Raw genomic sequence first — 15,533 nt, 5'->3', positions numbered from 1 at the left:
CTGGAAGTGGTGTTGGAGGCACCCTTTCCTCTGGTCCCCAAATAAATATCCCAATGCCCCAGGGCAGTGATTGGAGACATTGCCCTGTGTAGGGTTCTGTCTTTCAGATGGGCCGATAAATAGATGTCCTGACTCTCTGTGTTCATTTAAGATCCCATGGTGCCTATCGTAATAGTAGGGGTGTTCACCCTGGTGTCATGGCTAAATTCTCAATCTGGCCCTCATAAAATCATGGTCACCTAATCATCCCCAGCTTCCAACTGGCTCATTTATCTCCTCTCCCCAGTAACGAGTCCCCAGGTCGTTGCTGTAAATGTGAATGTCTTCTCAGTCAACTTACCTGGTAACATAAGGGTTAAAAAGATTAAATGCAAAGAGCTGAGCAAATAAACAAATCCCCTCATCCAGCTGGTCCTTGAGCTGAGTTCAAAAACCTGTTGTACTAACACACTGAAGCCTCAGCACCAGAACATCCGATCACTCAGAATAAACCAAATTACAACACAGTCAAAACAAAACTACATCACCTATTGGGAAGCACAAAACACAATGCAGTGCTATCAGGCCCTAAATCGACAGTACACCATGGCAAACTATTTGACCATGGTTACTGATCAAAACCTTACAAATGGTTTGCCATAGAAATTGGCAGCCACAGAAAAAGCTTTGGTAAAGCACACACCTGTCTATATAAGGTCCCACAGTTGACAATGCCTGTCAGAGCGAAAACCAAGCCATGAGGTCGAAGGAATTGTCCGTAGAGCTCCGAGACAGGATTGTGTTGAGGCACAGATCTGGGGAAGGGTACCAAAACATTTCGTGAGAACGCTATTCATTGACTGCAGCTCAGCATTCAACACCATAGCTCATCACTAAGCTAAGGATCCTGGGACTAAACACCTCAATCTGCAACAGGATCCTGGACTTCCTGACGGGCCGCCCCCAGGTGGTAAGGGTAGGTAACAACACATCTGCCACACTGATCCTCAACATGGGGGCCCCTCAGGGGTGCGTGCTCAGTCCCCTCCTGTACTCCCTGTTCACCCATGACTGCATGGCCAGGCACGACTCTAACACCATCATTAAGTTTGCCGACGACACAACAGTGGTAGGCCTGATCACCGACAACGATGAGACAGCCTATAGGGAGGAGGTCAGAGACCTGGCCGTGTGGTGCCAGGATAACAACCTCTCCCTCAACGTGACCAAGACAAAGGAGATGATTGTGGACTACAGGAAAAAAAAGAGGATTGAGCACGCCCCCATTCTCATCGACAGGGCTGTAGTGGAACAGGTTGAGAGCTGTCCACATCACCAACAAACTATCATGGTCCAAACACACCAAGACAGTCGTGAAGAGGGCACGACAAAGCCTATTCCCCCTCAGGAGACTGAAAAGATTTGGCATGGGTCCTCAGATCCTCAAAAGATTCTACAGCTGCACCATCGAGAGCATCCTGACTGGTTGCATCGAATCAAATCAAATCAAATTTTATTGGCCACATGCGCCGAATACAACATGTGCAGACATTACAGTGAAATGCTTACTTACAGCCCTTAACCAACAGTGCATTTATTTTTAACAAAAAAGTAAAAATAAAACAACAAAAAAAGTGTTGAGAAAAAAAGAGCAGAAGTAAAATAAAACAGGGGGGTACCAGTGCAGAGTCAATTTTTTCTCAACACTTTTTGGTTGTTGTTATATTTTACTTTTTTATTAAAAATAAATGCACTGTTGGTTAAGGGCTGTAAGTAAGCATTTCACTGTAATGTCTGCACCTGTTGTATTCGGCGCATGTGGCCAATAAAATTTGATTTGAAAAGATTTCTGAAGCATTGAAGGTCCCCAAGAACACAGTAGCCTCCATCATTCTTAAATGGAAGAAGTTTGGAACCACCAAGACTCTTCCTAGAGCTGGCCGCCCGGCCAAACTGAGCAATCAGGGGTGAAGGGCCTTGGTCAGGGAGGTGAGCAAGAACCCAATGGTCACTCTGACAGAGCTCCAGAGTTCCTCTGTAGAGATGGGAGAACCTTCCAGAAGGACAACCATCTCTGCAGCACTCCACCAATCAGGCCTTTATGGTAGAGTGGCCAGACGGTAGCCACTCCTCAGTAAAAGGCACATGACAGCCCGCTTGGAGTTTGCCAAAAGGCACCTAAAGGAATCTCAGATCATGAGAAACAAGATTATCTGGTCTGATTAAACCAAGATTGAACTCTTTGGCCTGAATGCCAAGCGTCACATCTGGAGGAAACCTGCCACCATCCCTACGGTGAAGCATGGTGGTGGCAGCATCATGCTGTGGGGATGTTTTTCAGTGGCAGGGACTGTGAGACTAGTCAGGATCGAGGCAAAGATGAACAGAGCAAAGTACAGAGAGCTCCTTGATGAAAACCTGCTCCAGAGAGCTCAGGACCTCAGACTGGGGCGAAGGTTCACCTTCCAACAGGACAATGACACTAAGCACACAGCCAAGACAATGCAGGAGTGGCTTAGGGACAAGTCTCTGAATGTCCTAGAGTGGCCCAGCCAGAGCCCGGACTTGAACCCAATCAAACATCTCTGGAGAGACCTGAAAATAGCTGTCAGAGCTTGACAGGATCTGCAGAGAAGAATGGGAGAAATTCCAAATACAGGTGTGCCAAGCTTGTAGTGTCAGAAGACCCAAGAAGACCCAAGGATGTAATCGCTGCCAAAGGCGCTTCAACAAAATACTGAGTAAAGGGTCTGAATACCTATGTAAATGTGATATCTGTTTTTTTCTAAAAATAAATTTGCCAAAATCTCTAAAAACCTGTTTTTGCTATGTCATTATGGGGTATTGTGTTGTGTGTAGATTGATGAGGGGAAAAAACGATTTAATCAATTTTAGAATAAGGCTGTAACGTAACAAAATGTGGAAAAAGTCAAGGGGTCTGAATACTTTTCGAATGCAGCGTAACTGGAGCACTTTTTTAACAGCCTGCCAAAGGTTTGGGACAGTGACAGAATTTGTTTTTTCTATACTTGTACTTATTAGCATGGAGTCCATCATTATTTTCACCCCCCCTCCCTCCCTCCCTCTATAGCGATTATCATTTTATCTACTCCATTATATCTCTCCATTGATTTATTAAGACACAGTTGAAAGTGCTCGCTTTAATTAGATGCGCCGAGTTCACAATGGCAAATTAATGTTCTTCGATCCTTTCCCAATGGCATCGTATATGCTGTCCATGTTCTTTTCTCCTGTTAAGGAAATCCTAAAGGAAAGGTGCCCATGAAAATACTCACTCGATACAGTATTGATGGGGCATTCCAAAGACCAAAAGGCAGTACTACAGAGCGATACAGTCCTCTTTTCGTAGTTCAGTTATACAGAAGGACACCAGCAACATGGGAAACGAGCTTGTGTCTCCAAACAGCTAATTGTTTCCGATTGGAGCTGAGGCGCAGCTTGGGCAGGTTATCTAGTGGGACAAAAGACATCCTGGCCCCAGTGTCAACAGTCATCCACATTAATTATTGAAACTACGTATGAGAGGGGAGTCATTTGCATATAGATAACAGTCAATTTGATTTAGAAAATGGGGGCAGTCACAGAGTTTCAGCTTTAATCTGTGAATAAATGCATGCAGTGTTTTAGATTTAAAATGAGGGTTGATCAGATGGTAGCTTGTCCACCTTACCTTGTGGTTTCACAGAATCCAAAAATGTAAGTACATTTATGCTTTTTTGTCTTTCTACATGCCAGCTCTGAATGTAGCCACTGATGAGAGGTATTATCAGAGTCTACTGGGTTAACCATCAGGGTAGGGGGTCAATTCCAGTCTATGAATTTTAATTCAAGCAATTAAACCGACATTCAGTTAAAGACCTTTAAGACCCCCATAACTTATTAGGATATTTTGATGTATGAATTGAATTTCTGTTTCCTGGATTAACTAGCGTGGAAATGAAATTGACCATATAACCTTTAACACACCTCTCATGCTTCTGCAATGCACCTAAACACATACACTATTAATTGAAAATGAGAAGTTGACCTGTGTCCAATGTCAAGACACCTGTCCATAGACCGTATAAAAACAGGGGCACCGGTCTCACCCCTGTGGACATTATGTGAGAGATAGAGGTCAGCACTAATTAAATAAGCTCAGTCAAAGGGATGTTGAATTATTCAGTCTTTGACAACTATTGAGACTGCCAGCAATTTCCCCAAGTCAAGATGGTGCCATGAACATCTTTGTCTTAGATAAATGTTTTATAATCTTTGGGAAATTACCTTGATATTGTGAAATTGGTACGGTACACATTGGCCTAAGCGCTCCCGGGTTACATTTATTCGATTTGCGACTGCACATAGCGATTGGCTCTTTGGGATTTTTATTATTTTGCAATGGAGGCCACGCTAAGGGACCGTTTGAAATGTACTGTGATGGGGGAGGCGGTCCAAAATAGGGGTGAGTTGTTCAACTTATTTTTTTGCTTTGGGGAGGGTTGCGTTTTTTTTTGGGGGGCACAGAGGAGGGTAGTGCGTTTTTTCCCTGGTTTACATTCGCTCTTTTTCCCGTTTTACTATATAATTTATTCCATCCTAACCACATTTCCTCTTTGGCTTGAATCCGCCTCCTTTATACGAAGGTGTTTTGGTACTTCCCTTATGCACTACGCTTTTCCGCGCGCTAACTTTTAATATACCACAGGTCAATATAGTCTACCAATCTAACGGTCTATCCTGCCCTCTATCCACAATTCATTGTGACAATAGTGGTAGGTGGATCGTTTGTCCAGGTCTGCAATAGGCTAACTAGCAATCATACCACACATAAAAGCATTCAAACTGCATACATTTTCTATATGAATCCACAAGAACAAATAGGAATAGCTGATGGGCAGCGGAGGCGCCAGGTACTTCATTGTGCATGAAAGAACAGTGAAGACATGAAACACTCAGCTCAAAAAGCTACCCTATTGATCTTGTTTAGGGACAATACAATTATCCAACCTAGACTAGCCTACAACACCACAATGCAATGACTAATTGCATTATTGTTTTCAAGTGACTACAAAATTCTATTAATGGCTGCAGTGAAAATGTCATTTAAATAATGTCGCAAACGCCCTGTGATTTGAACGTTTTAATCCATTTGGATCAGTTGTGGGTCTACTCTCGAAAGTTTATAAGGTATAGGAAAGCACAGCAGCAGGCCATCTAAAAACTGAGATCATTCTCACAAAGTCGTCCTATAATAATGTGGCTACATATGCTCCTGGCAGGCCCAGTTATTCAGGAAAGCTTAGTGTGCTGTGCCTCCTCCATTTCTCACACACCTATAACCTAACGATTCAATATAGCCTAAATATTTGTTATATAACATCACAATGTTTTCATCTGATTAGGCTACTTCAGAAGTCTCCTACAGGCATGCACACGTTTGTTCAAAATATAATTCCTGCATCCTCAAAATGGCGTGACAAGGTTTCCATCCAACCTTTTTATGCGAGGAAAGTACATCAGATAAAAAATGACAATGGGAAAGCATGTAGTTTATTAGGCTAGATGAAATAAGATCCTTTAAAATAATGAAGCATTTAAAGCTGCCCATGGCAGAATCTAGTTGATGATCCCTGTTCTAGATCATTTTCTTGCCCTTCCGGATTGACATTGAAGGTATGGTTGAGTATGGTCCAGAATGATAAAGCTGTTCTAATCTGAAACAGCTCAGTTCTATAACATTTCTATTTTAACGGATATTGCGTTACAGTATTCACCTATCAGATTTAGACAAGAGAGACAGGAGTTCATAGCTGCAAATGTAGAGGGTTAGAAAACGTAGTGACAGTTGAGTCAGAGATGATCTTAGTAAAGCAAGAGTGGATAGCAGGGTGGGAAATTCAAATTTAATTACTATTTCCAATTTTGTCATGTTCTGGTTTGCCATCCTGTTCCAAAAATATATGTATTTTCCCACCCTGGGCAGAGAAATTCAGAACAGTAAGAGAGGTGTAGAGGAGAAAGAAAGTGAGAGCATAGGAGACAGAAGAGGGTGAATAGAGATACAGGAGAGTTTATTGAGCATGCTACAGAGTTAAAGCAGAGTAGGTACACAGCAGGAACCAGCAAACGGACTCACTCGGTAGAAAATTAGCTTTTAATCTTGCCTTTTCCAAACTATACTGATTATTACAATTGAGATGTAAAAATTCAATCCATGTAGAAAATATACATAACCTTTTGCCACACATTCCAATATCTCATTTTTTTGCCTTTTTTTTTTTTGTAGCTTTTACTGGAGGTGTGGTGTAAGGGTAAAATCCTTTACCAAAAACCGCACAGAATATTGTTGAAATCAAGGAGAAACATTCTGGGAGTGTTTGACTTTGATTAGTGTTCCCCCCCATTAAAACACAACCCACATTTGTTTTTGTAAATGAAAACGTTATAAATCAAATAGTAAAGTAGGTCTAAAGGCACATTTACTTTGGTCCCAACAGTCAGTCCATCCTCATGTACAATCATACTTCGTTATGACCACATTGCCTATCTGGATGTTGGACGCATGCAACAGCAACATGTCTTCACTACTACCATGAACCATCAGTACATGCGCAACACGATTCACTGCCATTTTCAATCAAACCAAAAATGTACCAAAAGGAACAATTATGTATATGCAAATAAGGTTTGAAAAACAGACAGCAAGGGAACATCTAAGCCGTCGTCCTTAGCAGGTGAAGTGTACAATGGTGTCAACAGCCTTTACAGTAATCATCCTCAAGGGAAAAATGGCTCTGCCTGGGGAGTTGTTTAAAAACAAGTCAACCAATTGAAGATGGGCTTCTTCATCTAAGTCCGTTAATCAGGTTCCTGGCCTACATTATGAACATAAAGCACAAAATCGAAGCTATCAAATCTGGTGAACATCCCGTAATGTACACAGGGAGGGAAAACAAAAAGGAAACCACAACCAAACAATGTGCCTAGACCTCTATCACTTGTAGAACCGTAAGGAGGCAAAACAATGATATTTTGCTGAGTAAGGCACATTTTTGCTGATTCATTCTAATAAAGGAGGGAATCCAATTCCTCTTCGTGATGAACATGGGAAGGGAGCTTGCCTACCACACAAACTAAGGTTGAGAGGGATAAGGGACCTAGACGGGGCTTGTTTCACGACAACAACATTGTACAAACTACCGTCACATCTAGTAGTGGGGGGGCTTTTGATAATCAATATAGTCTAAAAGGAATGGACTGATTGAAAAGTTTCCCCTAGGAGGCGAGGGTCACGATGGTATCCCCGAGGGGACTGAACAGGTGAGCACCACAAATTGAGGTTTGTCAGGGAGGAGGTGGATTGTGGTGGCATGGCTCCTCTAGATGGTGGACTTGGAGAAGGAGACCTTCAGGTGGTGGTTGCTGCCCATGTCGTAGTTGTGGAGGTCCATCAAGGCCTGGATGGCCTCCTCCACCGTGGACATCTGGAGTAGCGCCATTTTGTGGCCTCTATATGGGGTGGGGGGACACGTGATCAGATAGTCACAATCTAGTCACACACAGGTGGTACATTTATGAAGATCGCTGCACATTACAACTGTGGTGTTCCAAGGCTCAGGCTTGCAACTAAATGTGATAAGTTACGTGCTGTAAAAGATAGTCTTACTGGAAAAACTTGAAGGCCTTCACAATGCCACCAGCGTTAGAGAACAGCAGTCGCAAATCCTCCTCCGTCACATCCTCCCTGTCGAGTCCGAAACTGACCGTGAGCACAGCGCAAGCACATTCAGCCATGTCAATACAATTGCACTCGTCTCGTATTGCAACATCTTACCAGTGCTACACACACCCCCCTAAATTCAGTAGCAAATTACTCAATAATAGTCTAGTGCAAAAATAGACAGAACAGAGCCTTGAGGAACTCCAAATCGTACATTGGATGTGTCTGAGGAACCTGCTATTGTCCTGGCAAGCACAACAAATATTTATGAAATGGTACAGCCAGAATCCAGACAAACTCTAGACAAACTCACGGGACGTTGGAGAGGTGGAGCGTGGCGGATGGAGGGAAGATGTTCTGAAAGTTCTTGGAGCCGGGCTTCTTGAAGCGGTGCAGGGGGGAGTTGGTGAAGTCCTTGGTTAGGCCCTGGTCATCCAGCCCTTCCCTGGGCAGCTGCACTGCCTGGTGCTTGGAAAGAGTCACACGGATGATCTTCCCGTACATCTTCTGGCCATTCAGGTGGCTCATCGCTGACAGGACAGGCACATAGGAAACACGGTTACAGTGACATGTTTCTCATGTGTTTAATGTGGAGGTGTTTCTCTACCATTCATTCGAAATTTGCTCTTTTAGTCCTAATTTCCAAAACAGAAGATCAGATGCAAAAATATCCTTTCCATCTACCTTTAATTAGAAATGTTAAGACTCCCTTTAGGATCGTCCTAGTCATTTCCGACTCAAAATTAGTTTCAACTATGACTTTGGGATTGTGGAAAATCATGAACCATAGCATGACTCAAAGACACAGCAAGAACTGTAGATTTTCTTGATCCTATTATTCCTATGCCAGAAAAAGAAAATATTCTGTTGAAACAAACAGCAGGGCAGCCAGGGGCCTTGCAGGATAACGCAGGGATTGAGCGGAACAGAACCAAACAGGTGCTAGTTAAGGGGGGGTTGAAAGAATGCTCCAGAATTCCAAGAAAGACAAGAGGCACAGAAATGGGGCATGACTGAACCCACTCACCAAGCTGGGCCTGGTTCCCGTCCGACATCTGGATAAGAGCACTGTCCTTCTTATTGTAGAGGATCTTCACACGCTGAGCATCACCATACACCCCTTAATTATAATGATAGGCAGACGGCAGGAGGGAGCGAGAGAGGAGAGAGCAAAGGCAGAGCAAAGGAGAGAGGATTGAACCATGAAGGACAATGTTAGTCGTTCAGAGACAGTTTACAAAATGAGCTGTAAAAAGGGATGGAGAAATCATCCCTATAATTTAAACCAATCATAGTCTTAGAACAAGAGACGTATAACAGATAGACAGAAGAGAGAATATGCTGATAAAATCCCTTTTAAAAAACTAGCTTTGTGAAATGGAGAAAAAAAAATTAACAGAAAAACCTACATGCCAAATAATCAACCATGCATTAACGTAATTGGTTCATAGTGAGACTAAGAGAGACTGGAGGCCTTGATGGCCAAAATAATATGTACTCAACTAAATCAATATGAACAATTAAACAAAACGTGAAACAAAAACGTGATGAAACAGTTACTCAACTATGGAAACACTAATCAGAAATCAAATGAGAGCTAGAGAAAAAATTAAAACATGGAGATGGAGTAAAGAAAAAAAAAATATATATATGAAAAAGGTAGTGCTAACAATAACATACCGAAGAGGGTAAACAGACTTTGGGGCGTAACCATCTTTAGAAGGAGAGAAGAGCAAGCAGCGTAAGACAGGTAGAGAGGTAGAAGAGTCGGAGGTAGAGAGCGGAGATGGACAGATCATCCATAACGGAGGGTGGTTTCCCGTAGAATGATGAGGTGGTCATGGTGCATGGGTTCAAGGCAGTTAATTGGGGCAAGTTGGTCCAAGGAGGAACATTTTTGTTCAGGCACAAAGCATGAACGTGTGGAGGAGGGGTAAAGGGGGGTGTAACAGGGTGCAGACGGGACACCAAGGGGGAAAGAGGGAAGGGCAGGAATTAATGAAGGGAAGGGGGGTTGGAGGGGGGAGCAATGTGGAGTAAATAAAAAACATCAGTACATTGGAAAATGCAGGAGTTTGGTCAGGAAATGGCTGGATTTGGTTTGCTCTGGTGGGTGGAGGGGAGGGGGTAATAGTGCCAAATGTCTACACCTGAGACCAAAGAGGGAGCCGAGTACATTGACACCCAAGCCTAGTTTATAGCCAATAGTAATGATAGGGGGCGTGGGTAGGGCATGCAGAAGAGTATCACAAGTTAAGGTTTAGTAGCTTTACTAGAGTATGAAATGCAAGCACATTGGTTAAAGCAGGTGGGCTACACTATCAGTTTCGAAAGGAGGGGTGTTTGGGCCATGCAGGTAAATACATGAAAACCACCTTACAGAGTTATGGCATAAACAGAACACATTTTCAAGTCCACAAACCCAGTGTTTGGGGAGAGAAATGATAAGAATATTACTTCTGTTGAGAATTTATAGACAGATATAGATAGATATAGCATAGAAGGTGACAGTGGGTGAGAGAAAATGTGAGGGTGGTTGGTGTAGCCCCCACAGTCCATACCAACTTGACATAGCTTAGAGAAAGGCATTGGGAGAGACAGGTGTGAACGGGAGAGCTTCGAGAGAGAGAAGAACGAGAGTTAGGAAGGACTATCACTTGACATGAAAGAGGAAAAAGGGAGGGTGAGAGAGTTTAGGAGACAGCAGTTAAAATTAGCACAGAATGCATAGCAGAGAGAGAAAGAGAGCCCCTCCATTCACTAACAGAGCCTGGGAAGTAACTGCAGTTCAGTTGACTTAGGCTATGGAGACCGAGAGAAAACATATGGAAGCACTGAGGCCAGCATAAAATTCACATAAAAAATGAGCACTGGTGTGAGAATGCATCGTCATTCCATTTCTTGACTGGATGTACAACCATTGGGATGACCTCGTGGTGAATGACGCCTGACAGAGAAACACAATCCACTCGTCTTAGTACTAACACCATCAGGCCAAGCTAGATGGGTTGTGTGCCGCAGAGCTTTGAACAGTCAAAGAATGCAGAGCAACACTGAATATTGCTGTAGCAATCTTTCAAAATGAAATCTCCGATTTCTTTGTACTGATCATGAGGTGTAATAGATTGACCCATAAAGGTATTGAGTATCTGTGCAACAAAATGCAAGGTTGGACTAAATAGCCAAATTGTATAGATGGAGAGCTTTCTCCTCTGCATTTTCTCTGAACCCTTCCACTCATGAAATGACACCAGTCATACCTCGAATCAGAAATGTCTGCTCAAAGTCCATGTCGGAATCAAAGGACAATGATGTACAAGGCACCGTCAGAGGCATGAGATCTGAGTGAGATCTGCATACTGCAGGAGGAGAGAGAAAGGGAAGGGGTGAGAGAGAACGGGGGTGGTCTGGGGGGGGAGGCGTTACTGACCTCTTCGTTCAGGTTGCTGACCAGGAGCACACCGCTGCAGCCGGAGTGTCCGGAGAGCGCCATCCTCCCTGCAGCCGCTGCCGCTGCAGCCGCAGCACTCATTGGACTCATGGCTCCTGGAGGAACAGCCAGAGAGCCAGGCACGTTAACGGGGAGACAGAGCGCAAGCACAGGCAAAGCACACCACACAGCCATGTACTACAGTGTGCATGCCATGTCCACACAGGCACCAGATGTGTGCACTCAGACATTGCTCGTCCTAATATTTCACACACACACAAAGGGACGCACATGTACTTTTTCTGCATAGAACAAGACCTCATTGTCAAAAGCTATTCAAGACACTGGGAAGGTTAGTCAACTCTAAAGCTAACCTTCCATGATTCCAATGTCACAGTCTATCACATGTTCTAACTCCTTTCATGATGACATCCCTTGGTTATTCTCAAACAACTGATATTTCAAACATGCTATTAGACACTTTTAAAAGGGTTTTTCCCCCTTGTTCTGACAGGAGTGGTTGCTGTGCCACTCCAACTATTCCTGCCTCTTTTTCTCCTGGACGACATGGACACACAGCATGTAAGACAGAGATAAAGAAAATATAATGGAAAGGATAGGTACCTCCGCCCTGCGAGAGGGAGAGAGAAGACTGAAACCCTCCACCATTAGAGTAGGGCGCTCCCATTCCAGAGGGGGTACCTACGGAGAGGGAGTACAGGGAAAAGCTTAAATATACAAGGGGGGGCAGGGCAGGTGGGAGTAGTTAGAATGTAGAATAATTCAAAAAAGCTTTATCAAATTGACAAGGCTCTTATATAGCTTGGAACATGGCAGACTGTCGATAATATAGTGACCCATTTTCCATTCTCTTCTAGTTCCTTCTTTTTGTTCTACACTTAATGGTGTGTTACTGGACTGGTAGGGATTTCTGTTGTCCTCCTCCTATCTTTACAAAGCATTAGATAAGTCCATACCCAGCCTCCCATTGAGAGAGAACACTTAGTGGTATTGACTTCTATACAAAGGAGAGAGAGCTGACTGGACAGGCCTGGAAAAAGAGAGATGGAGGATGGATGGAGAGAGGTCTTACCGAGCAGGGAGGAGTCCTTGTTGAGGGCGGCAGCCATAGCAGAGTCTACTGCAGGCTGGCCGTCGCCGGCGGGGAGCTCGGGCCGGGTGTAGTCCCGGCTCTTGTCGTTGTTGTACTTGACATTCAGGTTGACCAGCTTAGAGAAGTCGATCCGCAGCGTGCAGCACGAGTTGTAGATGTTCTGGCCATCCAGGGACTGGACAAAGTGATGAGAGAAATAGAACTATTACTAAGCTTTTTGTTATATTTATTTTTGTTTGAATAATTGTCATAATCTGGAAAGAGAAACACATTTGTTATCAACCTTAAATTGACAGAACTGAGAAACTGAATATACTAATATGCTATTAAACAGACACTTTTATCCAAAGCGACTTACAGTCATGCGTGCATAATTTTTTTATGTATAGGTGGCCGCATGGGAATCGAACCCACTATCCTGGCGGTGCAAGAGCTTTGCTCTACCAACTGAACTACAGAGGACCACATGTATAATACACTACTGGTTTGTCTGTCGGCTCACCAGTCTGGCTTGCTGGGCGTTGACTGGTTCGCTGAACTGGAGCAGGGCCTGGAACTGGTTGTTCTTGGTGAAAGTGATGATCTTCATGACCGTTCCAAACTTGGAGAAGATCTGCTGGAGGACGTCCAGAGTGACGGGGTAGAACATGTTGTCGATGATTATCCTGAGCACGGGGCTGGGGGCATGGGCTAGAACACTGTCCAGCATACTGGTGTCAGAGTTGGGAGAGCCACCGTCCTGCACCGCCGACACGGCCTGGAGGACAGCCTGCGCGCGCTTGGTAAGTACGTATGAAAAAGAGGGAGGGAGAAAAGAGGCAGAGGAGGGAAAAAATTAGGACGACAGTCTGCAAATCTACAAAAGTGCCATCACAATGGCCAAGGCTCGCTCATACGCCATTAGTCTAGACACTGAGAAACAGAGACTCACTACTAGTCATGCACAAGTGTATTTTCTGGGCAAGGGCAGAATCTCACCTGGTTGAGAGTGCTGTCTGTCTTTAGCTCCTTGTGGTTAGAGAACTGGATGAACACTGGGACGTTGCGGACCTGAGGCGTCACCGCCGTGTAGTAGTTCACCATTGTAACAGCCGCCTCCTCTGTCCCCAGCTCCAGGAAAGCCTGTTACATGGACAGAGGACAATTTCAAGAAAGACAACGTGGCCAAATTCCTTCTATGCCCAACACTACCGTGTAGTATTACATAGTTTGGTTCTAGCAACAAAAAAACTTTTCTGACAATTTGAACTGACCAGGGAAAACATTAACGCACCTGATTTTTGCCTTTCAGCATGAGGATGTTGGTGACCTTGCCGAATGGTAGGCCAAGAGCGATGACCTCAGTCTCTGACACCTCGCTGGGCAACTTCCTGATGTGGAGCACGCGGGAAGGGGGACTCTCCATCCTGTCCTCCACTCTCAGTTTTTTACTGCTGTCATTCTCGTTAGCTGTGAAATCAAGCGTCATGCATGAATATATCGCATCAGCTGTCCTCTCAGCTGTTAATGTGTCAAGGACCATTGACTGTGGATGTAGCTCAGTTGATAGAGCATGGCGTTGCAGGGTTGTGGGTTCGAATCCCACAGGGGGTATGAAAAAAAAAAAAAAAAGTATATTTATAATGTGACTAAACTGTAAGTCGCTCTGGATAAGAGCGTCTGCTAAATGACTTAAATGTAAATGATAATATGTTAGAATGTGAATGGCTTTACTTTGCTATATGACTGAATGGGGGGGGGCCTCACCAGTCACAGAGCTTGGGCTGGTGCTGTAGAGATTCAAATCATCTGAGCCTCTCTGTAAAAGAACAATGTATACATTAATGTATTCGGTACATCGTTTCCCAATTATTGAAACTGTCCTGAAAAGTCAGGTGCGAAAGTGCAAACTTACCTTCATGCCAACTGCAACATCACTGACAATGCTGAAAAAGACAGGGAACATGAATGTCAGTTATACACACAAATCAGTGCAAGCAACGTAGAAGGCAATTAGCTAATGGAATCAAAAATATATGGTGTCAATTAACAATCAAGTTAGCTAACGTTAGCCACAAGGTTAAAAACTACCAGTGTGAGTGTTGTTGGCTTGCAATTTCATTTCGTTAAAATGTGTAGCTAACAATTCATCATCTTTACATTTAGTTTGATGTGAAAACTCAATGCAAAATGTAGCTACGTTAGTAAATTCGGGTATTAAACCTTGCCAGACAACTCTAGTTAAGAGAACGTTCGCTAGTTAGCTACAGTAGCGTTTTATGATGGCTACAAACTCATCTGAAGAAACAAAGGAAACCTGTCCGACCAAAGCGCAGGGGTGCGTGCGCGCTCAGCTAACGTTACATAGCTAACTAGCTACTTAAAATAACCAAAACACGACATTGAATGCTTAGCTAGCTAGCTTAATGAAATTGTAGAAATATTGACGCTGCTCAATTTATACTTACCACAACTCTTCAGCTAGGTATACCAATCAACACATTCAACTCTAGTTAGCTAGCTAGTTTCATAGCAAGGTGCACGCTGTGAAATTCTACGGTAGTACTAGCTAGCATTAGTTAGCTAATGCAATGCTAAGAAGATGGGTGGCAAGCGGGCTAACCACCACCATCTCAGAACGAATTCAAACGTGGCCGGCCCAGTGAGCTAGCTTGCTAACGTTATTGAATGGATACGTCGATAGCTACATTAAAACCTTTCACGAATATCATTAAACACACGAGCAACGTGCAAACGTCAACACATACCTGTCCATTGCCGTAGGTCTATTTTGGCGTTTATATTTCGTCGTTGAATCTCAGCTCCACTCCTACACACGCACGACAAGATAGCAAAATGGTCGCAATTTACCAAATGCTGTCATGAAGTGCACCGAGTGACGGAAAATGTCGAACAAAGCCGAGTTACCTATTATCTACAGACAGTTCATTGATGATCAGTTATTAATAAATACTTAATTGAAATATGAGTTTAGCCACGTATTATTGTTTGCTACTGTAATCATTAGCTTTAAAATATTGTTATTAAACAAAGCTTTCCCGCAGTTTCATTTATTGTCATTATAAGGGCAACCATGGCTTCAGCAAAAAACTCAATGACAAGCCACTGGACCTCACTACCTGTATTTATCCTTGACTAATGCAACTTCATATCCTTCATCAATTTACAAGAATAGTAACAAAACATATTTGGTTCACATTGTCTTGCCATGGGGTCTCTCACCACCCCAGGCCTAGACCACAATGGTTACAGCACAGCCTGTGTGTTATTATACCCTTAATGAGTTC

At 43.6% G+C, this 15,533-nt stretch overlaps 1 protein-coding gene across 3 annotated transcripts; it reads right to left on the bottom strand.

Annotated features, from left to right (window-relative positions):
- Nucleotides 1-5,510: 5,510 nt before the first annotated feature.
- Nucleotides 5,511-15,107, bottom strand: LOC121580818 (polypyrimidine tract-binding protein 2-like). Of its 3 annotated transcripts, none has more exons than XM_045224849.1 (14): nucleotides 14,994-15,107; nucleotides 14,141-14,171; nucleotides 13,993-14,044; nucleotides 13,520-13,695; nucleotides 13,225-13,368; nucleotides 12,749-13,024; nucleotides 12,226-12,421; nucleotides 11,757-11,834; nucleotides 11,133-11,248; nucleotides 9,383-9,416; nucleotides 8,730-8,822; nucleotides 8,016-8,232; nucleotides 7,649-7,741; nucleotides 5,511-7,491 (listed from the first exon to the last, which is right to left on the bottom strand). In XM_045224849.1, the coding sequence occupies exons 1-14, from the start codon at nucleotides 14,999-15,001 to the stop codon at nucleotides 7,362-7,364; spliced, it is 1,644 nt and encodes a 547-aa protein (XP_045080784.1). In that variant the 5' UTR covers nucleotides 15,002-15,107; the 3' UTR covers nucleotides 5,511-7,361. The 3 variants fall into 3 exon arrangements, with proteins under 3 accessions (XP_045080784.1, XP_045080785.1, XP_045080786.1); XM_045224850.1 differs by having other exon boundaries at nucleotides 7,649-7,726; XM_045224851.1 differs by lacking the exon at nucleotides 14,994-15,107 and adding an exon at nucleotides 14,694-14,778.
- Between the last annotated feature and the right edge of the window lie 426 nt (nucleotides 15,108-15,533).

The sequence above is a fragment of the Coregonus clupeaformis genome, chromosome 14 (genome assembly GCF_020615455.1).
Source record: "Coregonus clupeaformis isolate EN_2021a chromosome 14, ASM2061545v1, whole genome shotgun sequence".
NCBI classification, from domain to species: domain Eukaryota; kingdom Metazoa; phylum Chordata; class Actinopteri; order Salmoniformes; family Salmonidae; genus Coregonus; species Coregonus clupeaformis.
Note: the sequence above shows the minus strand (reverse complement) of the source record. Positions and strands in the feature narration are given on the sequence as shown.